General features: G+C 46.3%; 3 protein-coding genes across 5 annotated transcripts; 2 read left to right on the top strand and 1 right to left on the bottom strand.

Annotated features, from left to right (window-relative positions):
- Positions 1-557: 557 nt before the first annotated feature.
- Positions 558-9,382, bottom strand: LOC137908203 (transcription factor 7-like 1-A). Its single transcript, XM_068752572.1, has 12 exons — positions 8,909-9,382; positions 8,767-8,836; positions 7,685-7,821; positions 3,568-3,645; positions 3,200-3,317; positions 3,036-3,117; positions 2,808-2,882; positions 2,470-2,592; positions 2,228-2,390; positions 1,657-1,764; positions 1,524-1,572; positions 558-1,377 (listed from the first exon to the last, which is right to left on the bottom strand). Exons 1-12 carry the CDS (start codon positions 9,077-9,079, stop codon positions 854-856), a joined length of 1,698 nt encoding a protein of 565 aa, XP_068608673.1. The 5' UTR covers positions 9,080-9,382; the 3' UTR covers positions 558-853.
- A 4,620-nt stretch (positions 9,383-14,002) lies between these two features.
- Positions 14,003-19,618, top strand: LOC137908368 (drebrin-like protein B). Of its 3 annotated transcripts, XM_068752765.1 has the most exons (23): positions 14,003-14,157; positions 14,238-14,293; positions 14,625-14,737; positions 14,822-14,896; positions 15,032-15,175; positions 15,334-15,411; positions 15,504-15,649; positions 15,731-15,785; positions 15,872-15,931; positions 16,036-16,113; positions 16,205-16,356; positions 16,431-16,482; positions 16,575-16,634; positions 17,308-17,385; positions 17,472-17,623; positions 17,698-17,755; positions 18,080-18,145; positions 18,304-18,427; positions 18,504-18,644; positions 18,842-18,910; positions 18,999-19,096; positions 19,206-19,263; positions 19,338-19,618. In XM_068752765.1, the coding sequence occupies exons 1-23, from the start codon at positions 14,075-14,077 to the stop codon at positions 19,472-19,474; spliced, it is 2,133 nt and encodes a 710-aa protein (XP_068608866.1). In that variant the 5' UTR covers positions 14,003-14,074; the 3' UTR covers positions 19,475-19,618. The 3 variants fall into 3 exon arrangements, with proteins under 3 accessions (XP_068608866.1, XP_068608867.1, XP_068608868.1); XM_068752766.1 differs by lacking the exons at positions 16,205-16,356; positions 16,431-16,482; positions 16,575-16,634; positions 17,308-17,385; XM_068752767.1 differs by lacking the exons at positions 16,575-16,634; positions 17,308-17,385; positions 17,472-17,623; positions 17,698-17,755.
- A 294-nt stretch (positions 19,619-19,912) lies between these two features.
- cox5ba (cytochrome c oxidase subunit 5Ba) lies at positions 19,913-21,316 on the top strand. Its single transcript, XM_068752929.1, has 4 exons — positions 19,913-20,029; positions 20,564-20,634; positions 20,774-20,873; positions 20,987-21,316. The coding sequence occupies exons 1-4, from the start codon at positions 19,933-19,935 to the stop codon at positions 21,097-21,099; spliced, it is 381 nt and encodes a 126-aa protein (XP_068609030.1). The 5' UTR covers positions 19,913-19,932; the 3' UTR covers positions 21,100-21,316.
- The last annotated feature ends 280 nt before the right edge of the window (positions 21,317-21,596 follow it).

Genomic DNA, 21,596 nt, shown 5'->3' with positions numbered 1-21,596 from the left:
TCTCATGTGATCAAACTGTTGCCCAGAGAATCCTTTGACAACCGGGACGCACCTCTAAAACAAATTCCACTAAGGTGGCTTGTACCGGAAGGACAAATAAAAGATAAGAACCACAAAGGAATGGGCCGAGTGTGGAACAGCGGATCCTGCAGTGAGAGGGAAACTGGAAACAAACCTGCACCCAAATAATTTATAGGATGGTAAAATATAGATTAATTTGGAAAGGAATTAAAGTTCACTCTAATGAATTCATCACTACAGCATAACTTGTGTTTAAAAATAAATTGCATGCATTTATATTATGCATGCAATTATAAATTATATTCATCCACGCCAAGGTCCTCTTTGGAGGCTGTGTAATGATGCCGATTTCACTTTGAACGGACGACAGGTTTGAAAATGACCATCAGTCACCAAGAGACCGGTAAAGGGAGCTTTTAATACAGATACAGAAGCAGAAAACCTCATCGATGACAAATGACATGCAGTCGAGCTGAATCTATGAATGGATCCGCCTCTTCTTCATGACAAAAGACTCGCACAGCGTTTGTGTCAGAACTCAGTGACAGTTTATTAACAGGGAGGACGAACCAGAAAACAGATTTACACTCATCAGGGGAGAAAAACAAACAAGCCCCGCCCCCCGGTGCCACGTCACGCTTTGAAACCTTTGATCGAACACAAAAGTTTTTGTTTGTTTTTTTAAATGTGAGAATTGCTGAAGTTATAAATGAGGTCAAATATTGACCAATTATTTATCAAACTAATAATACAAAATGTGAGAACAACAACAACGAAACAGTTTAAAGCAACTATTTACAACATCAAAGCAACACAATGACTTTTATTTTCCTCACAGCTGATTGGTTCTGCGGACTACAAGCGATAAGGCACTGTGGGAGCTTACTGCCGATTGGTGAGCAGAGCCAGGAGGTGGGACCAGGAAAGGAGGAGGACGAGGAGGAGGAGAACACCTGGAAGAAGCCATGAGCGGCGAAGAGATGGGAGTGTCGCAGGACGACGACGGCGTCGAGGGCCCCGGCGTGCTTCGGCTCAGGGGGTGGGCCGTCCGGTGGGGTTTGGTGGTGAGGGACAGCGGCTGCAGCTGCTCGCCGTAGGGAGACGTGTGCCCGCCCGACGAGGAGTGCGTGTGCTCGGTGTGCGTCGGCGCCGGCCCGGCCGGCGAGGCCAGTGCGGTGGTGGGCGTCGCCGGGGAGTCCAGCGAGGATGCCGGGCTAGCTTGGGACAGGTGTGTGTGCGTCAGGTGAGAGGTGGCGTGCGGCTGCATCAGGTAGGAACGGGAAAAGTGAGCGTGGGGCGACTCCTCCGGTGGGAGGCAAGGCTTCTTCAGCTGCAGGGGGAGGCCCTCGTGTGGGACTGGAAGCAAACACACGTATACGGGGGGGGGGTACATATAGTGCTGAATTTACAAGAACTCCTGGTGGTCTGAGATCAGATTTTCATGCCTATTGATGAGAAGTGAATCCCTCAGGATGGACGTTAAGGCTCTGGATTCTTCTTACCTTCAATCTGAGTGTCACTCTTCATCCTCTTTCTCTTCTTCTTCTTCCCCTGGAAAACAAGCAAACGGCTTTAACCTCTTCAGCGGTTGCCGCGGCGACGGCTTCGTGGTCGTTTGCGAGCGGCTGAACTCACGTAGTTGTCTCTGGCAGACCAGCCGGGGTAGAGTTTGGAGTGGACGAGTCTCTCCTTACGAGCCAGTTCGTAGTACTTGGCTTGTTCGTCCTTGGTCAGAGAATGCCACTGTGGATGGTAACCATGGCGATCAGTTCACCCTGTCCTTTGCATCGTCCTCCCCAGCACCAACCATCACGTCCTCCCTCACTACGTCCATGCATCTTCTCCTGGGTCGTCCTCTAGCCCTGTTCCCTGGTAGTTCCGTCCTCAGCATCCTTCTACCGATATAGTCCCCGTCTCTCCTCTGGACATGTCCAAACCATCAGAGTCTGACCTTGTCTCCAAAATGTCCAACCTTCACTGTCCCTCTTATTGTCTCATTTCTAATCCTGTCCAACCTGGTCTCTCCCAAGGAGAACCTCAGCATCTTCATCGCCGCCACTTCTAGCTCCGCCTCCTGTCCTCAAACATAAATATTTTGACATTTGTCTGATTGATTAAACTTTTTACCTACATGGTATTTAATTGTAAATCCTTCACAATTCTTGATGTAATCAGATAATATTTTATTTTTTAATCGAGGACTCACCCTCTGTCCCAGTATTTGGTTGATGGTGGCGCTCTCTTTGACTTTACACTGAGCCACCACTTTGGGCCTCTCCTCCCTCATGTACAACATGAACGCGTTCAACGGCTTCTTGATATGCGGCTTCCTCTCGTCCGCTCTCTCCAGCTGGACGTGAGCCGAGTTCCTGCAGAGCAAAGGAAGGCGCTGCTTTAGTCTCAAAAGGGTCGGACGCTTCAGGATGATCCCGCAGCAGCTCTCGCTACCCCGGCTGACTGCTGCCGCTTGTTCCGGGCTCCTGCTTCACAGTCGCAGGCGGGACGGCCGGCTGAGAGACGGACGACTGGGACGTCTGCACCAAACGTGGAGAGAAGCTTCCCGACATGAGGCTGAAAAGCAAACACAGAAATCAGGCACCGGTGGCCGCGCCGCTCGCCAGTGGGACCGAAGAGGGGAAATATCGCGATGATCAATTTTCATAAATGCAAAAATGACCAACAACAATATCCAGAATATTCTGAGATTAGAAATTTGTGAGATTAAAATAAAACAAATATATCTTAAGATCATCAGTCCTGACCTGCCTTTGAAATACGACACTCACCTCGACATGGAGGCGTTCATGGCGAGGGCGGCCGGGGAGAACCCTCCAGCGATGGGATACATCGGCTGTCCCTGCCTACACACAGAGACAAACAGTCAAGACGGCCTGTGGTCACATGACTGACAGCTTGGAGCTCATTGGCCTCCGAGAGCCCCCAAAGGTCAGGACACAACATGAAGGAGAAATGCCCTCAGAGGGTTGGACTCTGGTTTTTTGTGTTTTACTCACAGCCATCCAAGGGGGTGTGTGATCTGAGCCACGCCTCCAGGAGAGGCGGGGTAGCAGGGGGCGTGAGGGCTCCTCGACATACCTGCACCCGAGGACAGAACAGAAGTGAGTGAACCTCCCAACAGAAAACTAAAGCAGTGCCGGAGGTTTCGTGTCAGGATTACCTGCATCAGGAGAGAACCCAGGAGACGCCCTCTGAGGGGAGAAGGCCTCTGGGCTGTAGGACAGCAGCGGGTGGAGGTGGCTCATGTGAGGATGCTGCACCACCTGCACGTTGTTGGACTGCACAAAACACACAACAATGGTACATAAGGTGCAACGATGTCATCCGTCCACCAGGGGTCAGCATCACACACAGGCTGACAAAGTATAACTGACATCCATCGGTCCAAAAAGAACGGACACGCTTTCATTAAAAAGAAACATGAAGCACACATCTTCCACTCCGCCTGTTGTGTTAACATGATTTGGTGTGTGTGTGTGTGTGTGTGTGTGTGTGTGTGTGTGTGTGTGTGTGTGTGTGTGTCCTGACCAGGTGAGTCGGGGTTACAGGGTCTCTGACAGCAGCTCTTCCTGGGACGTCGAGCAGAGGCCACTGAAAGGGCAGGTACTGCAGACAGACAAGAGTCACCTTTGAGTACAGGTGTGATAATCCCAGAAGACAGATTTAGATCAGATTCATAGTTTGAGAATTATTTTCACTAAAACAGATGTTGTAGTTCGACAAACCTGCGAGAGCCAGCATGGAGGCTAAATACTGTTAACCCAGTAGGATGGATGTAGGACTCTAGTTAACCCAGTAGGATGGATGTAGGACTCTAGCTAACCCAGTAGGATGGATGTAGGACTCTAGCTAACCCAGTAGGATGGATGTGGGACTCTAGCTAACCCAGTAGGATGGATGTGGGACTCTAGCTAACCCAGTAGGATGAATGTGGGATTCTGGCTAACCCAGTAGGATGGATGTAGGATTCTGGCTTTACTCAAACTGGTACGCGAAGGAGACGAACGCGGGAGCTAGCAGCCCGTCCACTGACTGTACCGTACTGTGTTGTCCTCCATAATTACTCAGCAGACTTTCTTATTTGCTTTGAGACGACCTCGTCCTCGTGCTGCTGTGTAAAACCCCATGACTCATCCTGTCCCCCATTCAGAGGCCAGAGGAAGCTCTGGCTGAGAGTGCTAACTGAATCCAGCTGTTGGAAATACCAAGAGAATGAATGAAGGCAGTCACACACAAGCACGCCCCTCTGCACCGTCAGTCTATTAGTGAAGGAAGCATAAAATCAGGGAGCCCAGAGGGGCCGTTTTAAAGCTAACTGCCGTTCACCAAACTCACAGAGCCCATGTTCAAGACAAAGAACCGAGGAGCACACTAAAATGTTCACCACAGATGAAACCCCCCAATCCTGAAAATAGAAATATAAATTCTCTGTAGTCCGAGGATGCTTCCTTCTAAGACTCACCTTTTTAACATGGATTTTCATCATAATATCCAAGTGTTTTACATCACACTGTACAAATTAAAGTCAGGCTTTCTGAAAATGGGGCACTAATTTGCTTTAACCAATGCAGAAGGAGAAAATGTGACCGTCAACCTCAAGTCATGACCTGGGGATCAGCTCTTCTCACACCTCACACCTACCTGGAGGACTCAACCTCCAGCAGATCCAGGGCTAACTTCTTTAACTCAGAGTTAGTCAGTCATGGTTTCAGCTAAAAAGTACGTTAATAAAGCCGTAAAAAATAAAACATGGATCTGGGAGACTTTCGTTACTCTACATGAGCTGCGTGGACTCATTTTCTGTTTTCCTGTCTGTCTTCTCCAGATGAGGAAGAAGATGGTCCAGAAATTAATGTCGGAGTAAAACTCTTCCCACATTCCGGGGGGTGACCCGTTTGTTGGCGCGCTCATCGCTCATGATTCTCCATAATGTCTGTCTGGGGGCCAAGAAAATACATTCATCTGCTGCTCTGGGGAACAATATCGTGCTAACAGAGGAACACAGGTGAGAATAGCCTCGTGTGTGTGTGCGTGTGTGTGTGTGTGTGTGTGTGTGTGTGGACAGGTCATCCTCTTGGTATTTTAAGACTCAGGAGACAATGTCGAGTAAACAGAGGTATTCTGGGATTGTTCAGTTTGCTGAAGGGAGGCCAGCTTTGACTAAACAAACCACATTCTCTCTCTCTCTCTCTCTCTCTCTCTCTCGCTCACACACACACACACACACACACACACCCTGTCAACATAAGCATTATTAACAGAAAGTCACTTATCCGTCCTCATTCCAGGCACCCTTCAGTGCAGCTCAGGTGTGAAACTGTGTGTGGAAAACTTACGTTCAAATTTTTCAAGGATTGATACACACATGCGTGTACACACGCACACAAATAATGTGAAACCTGCAGTCGGTCTACCGACTACACAACCCAAGTCACACGGTCTGACTTCCACCTGGTGACATCATCCTTCCAGGCGGTTCTGATCAGACAGCCGGTCTCTGAGTCCGACAGTTCACACCTGGTGTTGTGACAAACTCAATAACTCTTAATTACAAAAAAGACCCACTAACAGAGGGGGGGGGTTACAAAGCAGAAGAGTGCAGGCATTTGTGTTGGTGGCTTTTGGGCTGTGTGCTGAGCCTGCACAAGAGTCTGCACTAAATCCACACAGAAAGAACTCTCCCAAGCAAACCAGCAAGGAAAGACATCCCCAGCGTGTGTCCTCAGGCAGTCAGAAAGACAGGAAGCTCAAAAACAAGATGCATGCGCATGGGGGGGGTTACTCTCTCATTTGGTCGGTTCAGTGTTGACTGGCACTGAATGAATGAAGAATAAAACAACATGTCATGCTGTTATGATTTAAAGAATTAATCTTTGTCCAGCAACTTCTATTCTCTAATGTCAGGGTGGCCACAAGCGGGAAAATCTTTTTTTCTTTTATTGTAATAATAACAACGATAAATGAAAAGGATATCGCATCAACCGGACGGAGCACAAGTGACCTTCACGGATGGATGAAAAAGGTTTGGATAGGTCTTTCAAAATATTAATAAAAAATAAGCCGTTCAACTCATGGGGAGGCTGGCACGCTTCTGATAAGCGATGAGATTCCAACAAACTCATTCCTGGTCAGAGATTACCCCAAATTACAGGAAGAATATAACAAAGGATTATTAATAATGTAGAAAATTAGAGAACAGGTTCAACTGAATCGATAGGAAAACAGATATTTAGTTAGCACCAACTTCGCCACCACAATTTTTGGTGAAGTTTAAAAATCACGAATTACAACTGAATGTTTGAAACGACCTTTTTGGAATCAGTCAGTAGAAAAGCCACATCCGGCTCTAAAAGAAAGTTTCTCATCACTTTTTGATATTTTTTGTCATTTAGAGAACTTCTACATAAAATCCAGGTGATCTATTTTTTATATATACACATCATCCCGTTGGCAGCGCTTCCCACACCTCCTCTTCTGCAACACGTTTTTGCGTAGAATCCCTCGGCTCTACTAAACCCAGCATTCCCATAATCCCACCCGAACCACCATTAAACTTTAGGGACCGGCAACTTGGGCAGCGCTCCGCTGATCCCGCTGAGCAGTGCCAGCTAAAGCGGCAGCTCATTCCTGCTGCAGGCAGATTGTGTCCAAACCTGTTCAACCCTGCACCACCTCAAAGCTACACGTCTTAACAGCTCTCTCTCTCTCACACACACACACACACACACACACACAGAACACACAAAAGAAGCTTTCAGAACAATGATGGGTCAAAGGTATCCAGTTCTCAATTTGCACGAACAATATCCCCATAATGTGCAGCGGGCGAGTCAGGTTTAAGTTACGCCTGTGAGCGAGTTAATCTGCACGACGTCGGGGTGCAATAAACCTCAGCTCCAGATGCAAGCAGCGCAACTTCACACGACTAACAGCCAAACTCCACAAAGGCAATCCAAGACGGTCGGAATGTGAGGCGTTGCTCGTGGTTTCGGGAGCTGATTAGCGGATTAGAAAATAAAGGGGAATGCCATCAGCACCGAGACAGATCTCCACATTAGACTGTGCATGTGTGTGTCTGCAAAGTTATGATCTTGTGGAAAAGAAAACAAGCATCGCTGGTCTTGGGATTGCAGCTGATGGCTGTGACGGGGTCGTCTCCTTAGTTACGGCTCTCCACATGGTTTGGGTGACAGGAAACGACGCCAACAGCGGATTTATTATCGCGTCTTCAATTAAGGGCTCTTTTCATTTTGGATCAGCGCGTTATTATTTCCACATTTATTAATTGTGTCCGAGGAGTTCACAATCTGCCGACAGTTTGGTAGAGCATAAATCTGTGTAATTACAGCGTCTCCTACAGCCGAAAAACACAAATCCCTCATTTACAACCAGGAAACTTGAAAGAATGAAATATTAAAACAGTAGAAATACTTTTACTCCCTTATAAACTTCTGTAACTATCTGTGTTTATGCTATTTTTTAAATAACACTTCACGCTAATTTCAGAGCGATAAATAACCTGACAGGTGAAACCTCAGGAACCACCCACCTGGGAGAATCCAGACCGCATGATTCCCCCCCCCGGGCACCGTGTGTGTGTGTGTGTGTGTGTGTGTGTGTGTGTGCGTGTGTGTGTGTGTCTTACCGCCCCACCACTTGTTCCCAGAGCTCCATTTGGGAGGTATGGACTGCAGAGGTTCCCAAGGTCAGGGATCATGAAGAAGGGATACCCAACGTACGGAGAGGGCTGGTAGAGACCTCCTTCCTGTCGCCTCCTCAGGGCTGTGAAAGAAATTAAAAGACCGGCATCACATGTTTAGAAAGTCACGCTCGGCACCCCACACTGTACTGCGGCGCTGTCAAATTTTAGAACCCATTGTGGGCCGGGAGTCAAAAGGCTTGCCAACCCCTGGTCTATGTTGTGCAGCTACTGCGAGATCTTTGTACCTGGATGTTGCTCCAGTGCTCTTGAGGATGAATATTATTCTGTAATATTCCTGTAGCTCAAAAATAAATGAAGAAACAAAAGGATGTGGCATGAAATATGTTTCATTAAAAATAAAATGTCTGCAGTGGGAAGTCTGTAAACCTTTGAGACAAACATTCTAGACTCATAATAAATTACAGGGTAAAAATGATTCAACCACCTCTCTGTAAATTATTATTGGGGAATTATCTAAGATATATATGGAATAAAACCCAGAACAGCTTATATTGTTCCACAGTATCATTTTACCGACAACTGCAGTCTCTAAATGATTCAACCTCCTGAATAACAGACGATACACTCTGGGGCTGCTTCCACTGGAACCCTGCAGAGGATGCGATGGATTCCATCAAGCATCAGGGAATCCTAGAAGAAGAATAAATCGACCCATCTGCGAGGAAAATGAAGCTCAAATTCCTGCATCGTTTCCAGAAATGATCATCAGTCACCGGAGTGACTGATGATTGAAAAAAAAAAAAAAATACTCTTTGGGATTTGAAGAAAACAATTGCAGAAGGTACACGGGAAAGCCTTTCTAAAGGAGGAATGGGCTAAGATTCCTCAGGAACGCTGAGAACGAGTCTGGATATTCCTGTTTGCAGCATCATAGCAGCTAAAGGACACGTATGGGTTATATTTGTTTCAGTGCACAGGCATTGGTTTATCAATGGCCAATAACCCCGATATATGAAGGGGAGGGGGGGGTAAGAACTTTCCTTACTTTCCAAACGTGTTCATACCTTCCTCAACCAGCCTGCAGTATCTGGTCCTGCCTTCCAGGTCTGGATCGGGCTTCGGGCGTCTGTCCGCCTGCAGTAGAAACCACAATCACGCGTAAATAAAAGCATCCAGAACGATAACTGGTCCCGGGAAAACACTCGCCTCCGAGTCCGAGCTGCTGTTCGCCTCGGACTCGTTGACCAGAGACGACTTGACGTCGTCCAGGTCCCGATCGGAGGACACGTTCCTCTTCTCCTCATGTTCGCCCTCGTCTTTAAACGCGATCAGTTCGTCGTTCGCTCCCAAGTCGTCTCCCCCGTTTAGCTGCGGCATGTTCGGACGTTAGCCTCCAACAAGCTAGCATTCGTTAACCGACGGAACTTACGGTTTGTAAAAACAGACTAGAAGACTGGAAAAACATTAAAAAAAAGAACGTATCAGGCAAACGTTAGCTGGCTGCTAAATGACGTCACGAAGCACCGTTAGCGTTGTGTTTACTGACTGTTTTCGTCTGCTAAAAACTAGCTTAAAACTAGCTAGCTTGGCTGTAGCGTTCACGGACGAGTCAGTTTCGAAACTCCTGAAACTAATCTTCTTTTGGTTTATTTCCATCAAGAAATAAACTCCAACGACAACTAAAAGATAAAATATTGACAGAAAATCCGTTTAGGAAAAGCCGTTAAAACCGAGTCTGTACGAACTGCAACTGTGAAAACATAAGCAACTGAAAAGTTTACGTCCCCTTCTGTGATGTTACTTAAAAAAAAAAAAAAAAAAAAAGTAAATGTCCTTTTTAATTTAATTTCTGAATCATCGGATTTGGATGGTAAATAAATCCCAATACTACGTATAAATCCTTTTCCAGCTGATTCCAAGCGTTTTGCGGTGGCAAACAGTCGGACGAGTTGGCGATTCTGGAAGGAAAAGGCTGTCCGCGGGAGGATTGGCGATCCCACAGACCTCGGATCAGCTTAGGAGGCGCGTGCTTCTCCATTTACCGCACAACAGCAGCGAGCTGAGCCGATCCCAGATCGGACCCAACAGGTTGATCCCGTTTGTTTGCAGAAGAAGGAGGGGGGAGGAGTTTAAGTGGACAAAAAGGTCGCTTTTAGACCTTAAAGGAGCAGTTCCACACTTTTATGACCTCTTGACCCGAGAAAGGAAAATGTGGTTCTAAACCGCGCAGACAAAGACGACTTTATATGTTGTGTACGCTGGCGGAGTCAGTGTCTGTGACCCAGAGGCATCAAGTTTCATACTGGAACCTGATCGGCTCCAAACTGGCTGTGATGTCATAAATCCAGCAGTTACGTCCTGGTAGCTGAGATTTAAAGTGTAGCTGTTCTGTGTCACAATTGTGTGTGTTGATTTATGTATAGCACCACTTAGACGCAGAGGTAATTCAAAGTGCTTTACAAGAGCCATAAGTTGCATTCAAAATGTTATAAAGACAGTTTAAGAGCCCGCAAGGCTGTTAAAAAAAAAAAACATTACTGGAAACTCACAAATAAAAGACAATAATAAACTAATGTGGTGCCTGTTTGTAGTCAGTGGAGGTTGCATTTTGGGGTCATTTAAATTCTTCTGATTATTCGGAACTGAAAGAGGGTTTTTGTTGCCCTGCAGTGACTAATATTGATCGAATATTCTGAATATTTCTGATGGCTGATCTTGTTTTTTTTTTCAACAATAAATATTTGGCCATTTCAGATTTCATTCTCCAAAAAAAAAAAAAACAGAGTGAGACAGAAATGCACTCCATCTGGAGTCAAGAAGACGCCCAAATCTCCAGTTTCATTTCCACCAAGACAAGCAGACTAAAACAGGGAAGTGTTGACTTCTGTATCGTTCCCCAGTTTGTGATGGAACCTCACAATCCATATGTTGCAGACATGCCTCTTCAACCCTTCCAGACAGAGATACGACCGGTCTGCTGGTGGGGGAATGATGAGACATGGAGACAGCCATTGTAAACTTGCACCACACACACCAGCAGCTGTGTATATCAGCAGGAGGGGATTATGGAGAGGGTTCAGTGTTTGGCTCACGGCCAGCTTGAAGATCCCTTTCCCCCAAAGCTATGCAGGAGCTGGGGAGGGGGAGAGGGGTGTCACTGCATACCTCTGTTCAGACGTAACCTCCAAATCTGCTGCAGGACGTGTAGCTGACCCTCCACCACACTGTTTGCATGGGTGTGTGTGAGGTTTGAGGTCCCGTCTGTGGGGAGGAAATCCCTCTTTTGTTTCCAAGGAAGCCCACTGGTGTGTGCGCTTTGTGCGTTCAACGGAGGAAACTCAAGAGACGATGCAAGCGGAAGGATGAACATGTGACTCGCTCAATCAACCAGACAGGAGGAGAAAGTAATGGAGATCGGCGCATCCAACGGGCCAGGCCAGATGTTTCTAGAAATGGTGTGCTCTCGACATCTATGCCAACACAGTGGCATAGTTCGGGAGCATTGTATAATTGTCCAAAACAGGCCCTGGTTTCAAATCCCACTACGGGAATGGGATGGAGCGGGGGTAGCAGGGTAGACCCAGGGCACACCTGGGCGGAGTGGAGTGGACCAGTGGTCCAGTTCACTCCGCCCAGGTAAGGCCCTAGGCCCCACCCAGAAGGTCCTGGGTTCTGGCTGGGAGTCAAGTGTGCAGCATACAGATTTTTTACAATCATTTGAGGTTTGTTGTTTGATCCTCAGCAGCTGTATTGGATCAGCTGAATGAGCCAATCATGCCTCAGGAACGACTCACTGGGTCATCAGTGCGGTCATCAGTATAAATCACTCAATAGGGGAACAGATTTTGTATCAAGGAAAGGTTAGGTTTTAGTTTTAGCTTGTGTTTTCTGTTCTTAGTGTAGAATAAGATGTAACCATTCCTTTTTAACAGGCCGTGAAAAGGGTGAACTGTTCCTTTAAGAGGGACAAAGGCTTTTTGGCAAGTTTTGACCTGTGATTTTAGGCGATAGACGGTAAATAAAAGTGAATGATGGCTGAAGTGGACTCCTGACCAATCACAACTGAAAACCGTGTTTGAATAGTACGTCGCCGTCCGAGCATGACTTTGAACGGCGAGAAGTGTTTGTGCAGATGCTCTGCTATCAGCTCCTCCTGCAGCTGAAGAGGAGCAGAGGTGAGAAGGAGATTGTTAATGGTTGCTGTGACAGCCAGAGCAGATAAGCCAGGAGACGCAGGAGAGGGAGAGGAGAGGATGGGGGGGTTGTTTAAGGGAATATGGACAGAGGGGGGGATTTCGCCTCAGGGGGTAATTTGCTCTTGAGCTTCAGTCCATCAATCACCCATTCATTTACTAACAGGATCATCTTGCTAGGCCTCACACACTGAGGGGAGTGTGTGTGCGAGAGAGAGGGAAAACACCGTGTGATTTAATTAATGTCACCACCAAAACACTTTGGTAACTTGTGGTCTTAAACTTGGTACATTTACTAAAATACTGTACATAAAGTACTCCTGTTGTTCCTTCAGTTGAATGTTGTGTGGAATGAGGGGTGTTATATTATTTACATCAAGTATTCTTATATGATATTTCATAATACGTATTCATATTTTCTGCTGCTTTTGATTAATTTTTTTTGTCATTTCAAGATTTGTGGCAAATTGACTTAATTTCCTGTAAAAACACACATCAGTATGTATTTATATGCTTCTAATACAGGCTTAGATATATATTTAGTTTATTTACACTCCAAAGGTTGTCCGCTGTTACTTGTGATCGACATGGATCGCTAGACCCAGGCTTGAATACTGACTACATAAAACCTCTTATATTTTGGCACTAGCATAAAAAAAAAAGAAAAAAGGAATTTGACTTGGATTTAAACCATTGAAAAGTTTCCTCTGGTCTAAAAGCACCTCATGTTTCTCGGCAACAGCTGTCTTGTTGAAACGAGTTAGTCCAGTGATGTACTGAGGTGCACAGCAGGTCGGACCAGTAAAGGGAAATACTGACGTGCTGATGTATTGCAGTCCAAACACGTGGCCTTCATATGCCAGTGATTATCAGGCGCCATTATTGATTACTTTACAGCTAAATCAGTCAAATATCTGCAGGGTGTGGCACCAGGCTGGGTGGGGACCTCTTTGAGTCAAAAGATAGACCCTTTTATCAGAGAGCACGTTGGCATGCAATCACTGGTGATCCCTGTCCCTGCTGTTATCAGCTCCTCCATCGCGCAGTCAGGTAAACGCCGAGGCGTTGCAGGGTTCATTGGACCAAAATAACAGTTTCACATTTTAGGGCTTGATTTATTGATCCAAACCGAAACCTCATTCATCACCTACTTGTCTCAAGTGCAGCTTCTCGTCCTGTCAGAAAATAGTTCAGTCTTTTTTTATTTTTAGCTTTAATGTATTTGTTGGTCTCTCTGTTTTATATTGGATCACTTTGACCTTCGTCGACCTCCGACAGCATATAGAGAGTCTCTTGACAGCAACCCCAAGATTGTCGTCTCCAGTTCTAAAGCTTTCTGAGTCTTAAAACTTTACGTTTCGAGTGTGAGACGAGATTTAATGAGCTCTTTACCAAATACAAAGTCATTTCTTGTCAAATTTCTTCTTCTGAGTTATCCGTAGCTGAAAACAGTCCCCGACTGACTGTCTGTGTTGAAATGCCCCCTAGTGATGTAAAATGCGGCAGCACTTGCCTCAACACAGGAAGCAATAAAAAAATTAACAAGGTGCGTGGAATTTTCCAATTTCAAATGATTTCAAAATCTATCATGTATTATTTGTAATAACGACGAGGCCTGGATGAAGCAAACGTTGTTATTGTGATAGCATTTGTCATTATTTTCTGAATTTTAACAAATCAATCCGTAGCTTAGCATGAATACACACACGTATGACGTTGTTGCTGCCTGACATCATCCATCTGCACAATAATAAATCACACCCTGTTTTTTTGTCATTCAGGTTACATACACCTACATGCATGCACACACATGCACAATGAATTAAAGGATATCCTGGACCCTCACAGGGTCCATTAAATAAGAACACACCCAGGACTAATGTCAATAGTTGTGTATTTCCCCCCATTCATCCACATTAATGCCTTATCAATGGATGAATGGGTTGTAAGCGAGAGGTAACGAAACGAAGGGAAGAATGTGGCTCGTCAGGTTTTCATCTTCCTTCCCTGACTGGTTTGACTCATCTCTGGAAACCCAGTAAACCAGAATCATTCTGCTTGTCACGCTGACACATTTGTCTGCAGAGACAGGGAACACAAGACCAGCTTTGTGCCATTTGAGAGCCGCTTCAGCTCAGTGTGGTGGGGGGGCCCTTTGGGTGACGACACCCAGAAGAACATGGCTGTGAATTTGAGTAAAAATGGTGCGGCGCTCATGGCTGCTTACAAAGAAGTGGTGGACGGAAAGTCGGAGACGAACTGGTGAGCTGTCTCTTACTGATTGGACAGAAACGAGCCACGACTTCATGGCACTCTCCAACAGCTTTTCTACACCTTTTCAGGGCGCTGTTTACGTACGAAGGGAACAGTAATGACATTCGTCTGGCAGAGAAGGGAGGTAAGATATAATCTTTCATGCCTTTTTTTAATTTTTTATAATTCCCTTTGTTTTGTTTTTTACATTTTTACAACCCCATTTCCCAAAAACAAAAACAAAAAACAGAGAAAGTATGTAAAATTAATAAACAGAGTGGCGTGATTTAAAAGTCCTTTCAAAATCAAGTCCACTTCAAACAAACTTCCTGCATGCCTCTTTGACGCTAAGGCTGCCATACAGCGGCGAAATGTCTGGAGTCAGCAGGACATCCCCAAAGAAGATGTCTGGGTGGCAGCAAATGTAAAAGTACCTGATTATCCTTCATATAGACAAGTGGACTTTGCTTGTGTAGATGGGGGGCTGGAGGAGATGGTGGAAGAGCTCAGCAGCGGGAAGGTGATGTACGCGTTCTGTCGTGTCCAGGACCCCAACTCAGGTCTGCCCAAATATGTCCTGATCAACTGGGTGAGGCAAAACACTCACAAACAACAACACATACACAAACAAACAGAGAATGTTTGCCGTGTTTCACACGCCCGTGTGTCACAGACAGGTGAAGGTGTGAAGGACATTCGGAAAGGCATCTGTGCGAACCATGTGACCTCTATGGCGACCTTCCTGAGGGTGAGTGCGAGCAAAATGCTGAACTTCCTCTTTGTGGCAAAGTGATGACATCATCAGCTATCATTGAAATCACACTGGTTGTGACTGATGAGTGAAGCAGATTATCGTAAGTAATTGATTGATGTGTATTCCCAGGGAGCTCACGTGACCGTGAACGGTCGGACGGAGGACGACGTGGAACCAGAAGCCATCTTGAGAAAAGTGGCCAAAGCGTCTGGGGCCAACTTTAATTTTCACAAGCAGCCACAGCATTACAGAGACGTGCCCGCAGGAACGGTGGTGAGAAGACGCAATCAGGCAGCCATGACAGATAATGCACAATATAGGCAGGAGCAACAAACATGAGATGTTTTAGCGTCCTTCTAGGAGACACAGAGTCACATGTAACACGGCAGGAACCCAAACATCTGTAGACGATTCACATTTCCATCACACAGGGTTCTGTGTATCAGAAAGTCAACGCCGTGGCAGAAATCCAGCAGACCAACAAGGAAAACTTCTGGAACCAAGCTGAGGTTTTTTCTTTTTCACATTTTCTAGCATCTGAGCTGGTGTCTACAGTTTTGTTTCATCTTTAAAAAAACATCACAACTCTGCTTCTTCCCAGAGGGACGAAAAAGTCAGACGGCAAGAGGAGACCAGTCGAGTGCAGCGGGAGAAAGGGATGCTGGAGAGGGAGAGGAGGGAGCTGGACGACAGGAGGGAGAGGGAGAGGAGGGAGAAGGAGAGATCTCAGCAGATTGAACGGGAGCGGTAAGCCAAACGTATGAATACGATGACGATGCACGCCGTCGAAGGATCGACGCCGATCAGTGTTTTGCGTATTTGTCCCAGGATTGATCGGAATCAGAGAGAAGAGGAGGATAGACAGAGGCAGCAGCAGCGGCAGGTGAGTGTGACGGCCATTAAAGTGTCGCCCTGATGATGACGTCACGGTCTGATGTCACTTTTTGTGCTCTGATTGTGTGTGAACAGGGAGCTCTTGTGACCGTAGACGCTCGGACGGAGCGCGGAGACATGCCCTTGGGATCCGTGGTGAGGAGACGCAAAACGCAACCGTGTATAAACGTGACACAAAGTCACATGTCGCACGGCAGAAACTAAAATATCGGTATTTGATTCACATTCCCATCACACAGGGTTCTGTTTATCAGAAAGTCAACGCCGTGGCAGAAATCAAACAGATAGACAAGGAAAACTTCTGGAACCAAGCTGAGGTTTTCTTTTTGATCTCCTATTTCTAGTATCTGAACATTTTGCAGTTTTACTTGATATTCAAAAACCACCAACGACTCTGGTTTTCTCCAGAGGGATGAAAAGGCTCGACGGCAAGATGAGGCCAGGCGAGTGCAGCAGGAGAAAGAGAGGATGGAGAGGGAGAGGAAGGACATGGAGGAGAAGCAGACGGGCGAGAGGGAGAGGAGGGCGAAGGAGAGAGCTCAGCAGATTGAACGGGAGCGGTAAGACAAACTTCTGACGGCGCACGCCGTCGAGGAATCGATTCTGATCGCTGCTTTGGTGTGTTTGTGGAAAGGATTTCTGAGAGTCGGAGAGAAGAAGAGGAGAGGCAGCAGCAGCAGCGACAGGTGAGTGTGGATGTTCGTATCGAAGGTTCGTAACTCAGACGGGTTGTTGGTCTGACGATTGTGTGTGTGTGTGTGTGTGTGTGTGTGAACAGGGCGCCCATGTGACCGTAAACGCTCGGACGGAGCACGGAGACATGCCCTTGGGATCTGTGGTGAGGAGATGCAACACGCAACCATGTATAAATGGTCGTAATGACAGTAATACTGTAGTTTTATGTACATTATATTGTTGTGAAGTGTTTCGTAGAGGACGAGGACTAATCACTGTTTTCAATCAAGATCAATCTGCTGATCAAAATTGTTGCAATTCTGAAAGGAAATGACAGAAATTGCACCGAAGAGTAAACAAGTCAATCGAAGAAGCCTAGAAAAATAGACTTTTTACTGAAACGATTCAGGATATTTCCACTTTTTTAAATATTCTCCTCGAAATGTGTGCGATTTTATGCATTTTCAAACGCAAAGGTCTTGGAGCCCCTTTTAAAAGAAAAACAAGTAGTTTGAAGTTCATTTATTTGTGCGAAACGGACATAATTTGTCCTACAAAAACAAGAGGGAGACATGACGGAGTCTAAATTGAAGTTTGGGGCTTCTCTTAATGTGATTTTCAAGTCCAATTTCTTGTAATACTGAAAACGATCACATTTAAACCATAAAATAATGTAATAATGCGTTAAGATTTAGGACAGAACATTTACAATTGAACTTAAACAGCATCTTTTAGTGTAATCATCCCGAAACATTCATTCTATCTGACACAAAGTCACACCAGAAGCTAAAACCCCCCTAAAATATCGGTATTTGATTCACATTTCCATCACACAGGGTTCTGTGTATCAGAAAGTCAACGCCGTGGCGGAAATCCAACAGACCGACAAGGAAAGCTTCTGGAACCAAGCTGAGGTTTTCATCTCATATTTTATGGTATCTGAACATTTTGCAGTTTTACTTGCTATTCAAAAACCACCAACGACTCTGGTTTTCTCCAGAGGGATGAAAAGGCTCGACGGCAAGAGGAGGCCAGACGAGTGCAGCAGGAGAAAGAGAGGATGGAGAGGGAGAGGAGGGACATGGAGGAGAAGCAGACGAGCGAGAGGGAGAGGAGGGCGAAGGAGAGAGCTCAGCAGATTGAACGGGAGCGGTAAGACAAACTTCTGACGGCGCACGCCGTCGAGGAATCGACGCTCATCGCTGCTTTTGTGTGTTTGTGGAAAGGATTTCTGAGAGTCAGAGAGAAGAAGAGGAGAGACAGAGGCAGCAGCAGCAGCAACAGGTGAGTGTGGATGTTCATCTCGAAGGTTCGTAACTCAGATCTTATTTATCTGTTGTTTCCATCGACATTAGTCTCCCGGACAATCAGACGGGTCGTTGTTCTGAGGAGGTTTTGGAAAGCTGACATATTTTGTTCTGTAGACGTGTGAAGCTCATATCCTTATTTCTAGAAGTTGTCCATGAGCGACTCCCTCTTGATGACGCCCTGTAAATGTCACAGATTGAAACACTATCTGATTTAATCCATCGCAGATTAAGGCCCGAGGTCTAATTACGAAATGCAATGGTGGAAATCAAATCATTAACATCATCTTTTATGTTTTAGAACCTGCAAGAAAACACAAACATGTGGACGGGAATCAATGTTGTAGCATCGGTGAAAAAGGCTAATGTGAGTTTGACGGACTTTGAGTGTGTGTGTGTGTGTGCGTGCAGTATTTTGTGTTTATAATCCAAATATGTCGCGTCTTTCCTTTTCTTTAAATCTATTTCTTTCACACTCTCCAGTTTCGTGGAGATAAAACAGTAACTGTCTGAACTCCCTGACAGGAGGCCAAATCGCTGATCGCTCAGAGATCCTCTAATCCCAGAGATTTATTCCAGAACTGGGAGCGGCGCACTGAGGCCAACGGCGGCGGCGGCGGCGCCTCGTCCCCTTCTGCGTCTCAACCTGGTAAACAACTCGAACGCGACAAAAAACGATGGGAAGTCAAGTTAGTCTCCCGTGCTGTTCCTCTTCTCACCCTTAGGGAGGCTGCAGAGTCCATTTGTGTCTCAGACGCCTTCTGGGAGGGAGGGGCCTCTGTACCCCCCAGGTTTCTCCATGACCCCCCTGTCTCCGGCCTCCCCCGCCGCCCCCGTGCTGTCGTACTCGCCTGTTCCAGCTGCAGGTCAGACACGTCCGAGTCTCGCTCCGCCGCGACAGTAACAAATGTGTTTTCATCATAATTATGTCGTGGGAGATTGATGCAGGTGATGTCATCAATATTCTCCTCATTAATGATGGATAGTGTCAGGCGCCCGAGTCACTCAGGTATTGAATTGTCTAATAGTGCGAGCGGTGCATGTCTCCGGTTTTGACCCACAGATGCCATTTACAGCGAGGGGGAGGAATGGTCGGACGAGTTTGAAGATTACTCGAACGAAGACAATCCAGGTTTTGATCCCTCCTCTTAATCCCTAAATATAAGATTCAAACGGTGCACGGGAGGGTCAGAATAACACTTTGATTCTGGCCTATCAAGCCGCAGCAGAAATCCCAGCTCGGGAGGACATCTACGAGGACGTCCAACCAGCTGGGACGAAGCAGGAGGACATCTACGAAAGCGTCCACGCCTCCTCAGTGAGTCCAGAAAGCATGTCCTTTTCTGTCTCTCAGCCTACAAGAGGGTTACTCCAGTGGAGAACAAAACGGGTTCATATCAGAAGTTTTTTTTTTGCATTTACTTTAGGCTGAAGACAACACAGAGACCAACATCTGCGTCAGAGCTCTGTACGACTACCAGGCTGGTATGTATTCACACACACACACACACACACACAGAGCACACGCTGCCTTCCTCACCGTCAGCTCTCCTCCACAGCCGATGACACTGAGATCACCTTTGACCCCGATGACATCATAACAGGCGTGGAGATGCTGGATGAGGGCTGGTGGAGAGGTTACGGTCCTGACGGACGCAACGGGATGTTTCCCGCCAACTTCGTTGAGCTCATCTAGCTTCCCCTTTTCCGTCATTTTCCAGACAATGACAACAGGGAACGTTTGACAATTAGCCAGATTTTTTTTAAATTGATGTTTCTTCTGTCGTACTAATAATTTAGACGATGAAAAGTGTAAAAATGCCAATAAAAACTGTCTTCTCTGAACACTACTTGTCTTCATATCACACATTATTGGATCCACCAGTGATCAGAAATCTTATTCTGTCAAGACAATGTGCTGATCTTGAGATTACCAATATACACGGGGGGGGGGGGGGGGGGGGGGGCTTCATGAAAACACAGCTTTAGAAAATTAATTATATTGAGCTCTTGAAGTGTTTTTTTTAAAGAAGAAGCAGCAGCAGCTGACACTAATAAAGTAATAATAATAAAAAAAATGCTGACACGATGCGACAATTTTTCCCCGTGACGTCATATAACAGCGACTTCCGCATAAACAGTAAAGACGGGAAAATGGCTGCAAGGTTACTGCTTCGTTCTGCGCTTCGAGCCCCGGCCGCCTACCGGGCAGCTCGGGTTCCGGTTCTAAGCCGTGGAATGGCGGCTGGAGGTGAGAATGGAGCCAGCACCGACACATAAATCCTGACGGTACCGGGGAACTGATTAAAGTCTCGGTGACAGGAAGGTCAGGGTTTACGTCAGTCGTCAGAGTTTAGCTGGAGCTAACGTAGTGGAGCTAACATCGCTTCGCTTCTCCCCTGCGGCGGTCTCAAGCCCGGATAAACGCAGAGAGTCGCGTCTGTAACTGCATCCGGCTTAAAAATGTGTCACAAGAAATTCTGCAAATCAGCGAAAATAAGGAACCGATACCGGGTCGGTCGAGGCCCGGGCTAGCAACGACCGCCAGCAGCGCTGCTAACGCACGGGACGCTGCTGGGAATGGGATTATATTCCATAATCCAGGGAATCTCACAAACAGGGTTGAAAACATTACGGTATACGTTTATAATGTTTATTGGTTTTTAATAAATTCCAATAAGTTTCTGAATAGGTGAATTACACTGCCGTGCCTCGTTTTGTATTTATTATATTTTTTTCTGCAATGATGTGATGGTTTGTCTGCATCTTTTTTGGTCCTCAACAGGGATTCCTACCGATGAGGAACAAGCCACAGGCCTGGAGAAGCTCATCATGACCGGCATGAAAGAGGGATTGGTGAGAGCGTTCGTTCACGCAAACGCATTTCAGATGGGAGCAACTGAATTTAAACGACTAGTATTAAAAAGAGAGGAACAAAATAAATGAGATGTTGTTGGGCTCCACAGCGTGTCGGTAACGCTTCCCTCTCCTCCAGGACCCCTACAATGTAATGAAGCCGAAGGCGTACGCTGGCACCAAGGCTGACCCCCACCTCGTCCCCTCCATCACAAACAGGAGGATTGTGGGATGTGTCTGTAAGTTCCCTGGCCGATCGGAGCGCTCGTCTTAGTAGCACCTGCAGCTAACGTTAGCGTGTGTGCTGATTCGTGGAGAATTTAAACTCCATCTAGCTTGTCCGTCTCCACAGGTGAAGAAGACAACACGGCCGTGGTTTGGTTCTGGATCCACGAAGGCGAGGCCCATCGCTGCCCGTCCTGTGGTTCCCACTTCAAACTGGTGCACCATGAGATCCCCCACTAACCCCCCCCCCCCCCAATACCTCTGTCATTATCGACGTTAGCTTCTCAAAATGTCCCTGTAACTTGGGTTATGTCAGACTTTCAGTGTTTTCTTGTCACGGAGGGATCACCTGTGTTTTGGGACACAACTGCTTCAACATTCAGTTTACAGTCACACACGTAATGTATGATGATGTTCTGAATCCTTTTGCTGAACCAATAAAGAGTCTGACTTCCGATTCATCTGATGTGTCTTACTATCTTGTGAAAAGTTAGATTATTGTCGCTTTACTGCTAACACGAGAGGGCCGTGTTAAGTTGCTGCTAGTTACCAAAACACGGGGCTCGTCTGTGTTGCTCCTGTCATCCAGGTTCAGGTAAATCACAAATGGCAAAAGTGATTTGTTCAAGTTTGTGTTTTTTCTTGATCGGTTCATCAGTAATCTAATTTTAATGAACTCCAGTCCGTTTCATCTGGGGGTTAAATTAAGAGAAGGAAGTGTCTCTTCCTCCAGAGGG

Source organism: Brachionichthys hirsutus, chromosome 19 (assembly GCF_040956055.1).
Source record: "Brachionichthys hirsutus isolate HB-005 chromosome 19, CSIRO-AGI_Bhir_v1, whole genome shotgun sequence".
NCBI lineage: Eukaryota > Metazoa > Chordata > Actinopteri > Lophiiformes > Brachionichthyidae > Brachionichthys > Brachionichthys hirsutus.
The sequence above is the reverse complement of the archived record's forward strand: the minus strand, read 5'-3'. Positions and strand labels throughout refer to the sequence as shown.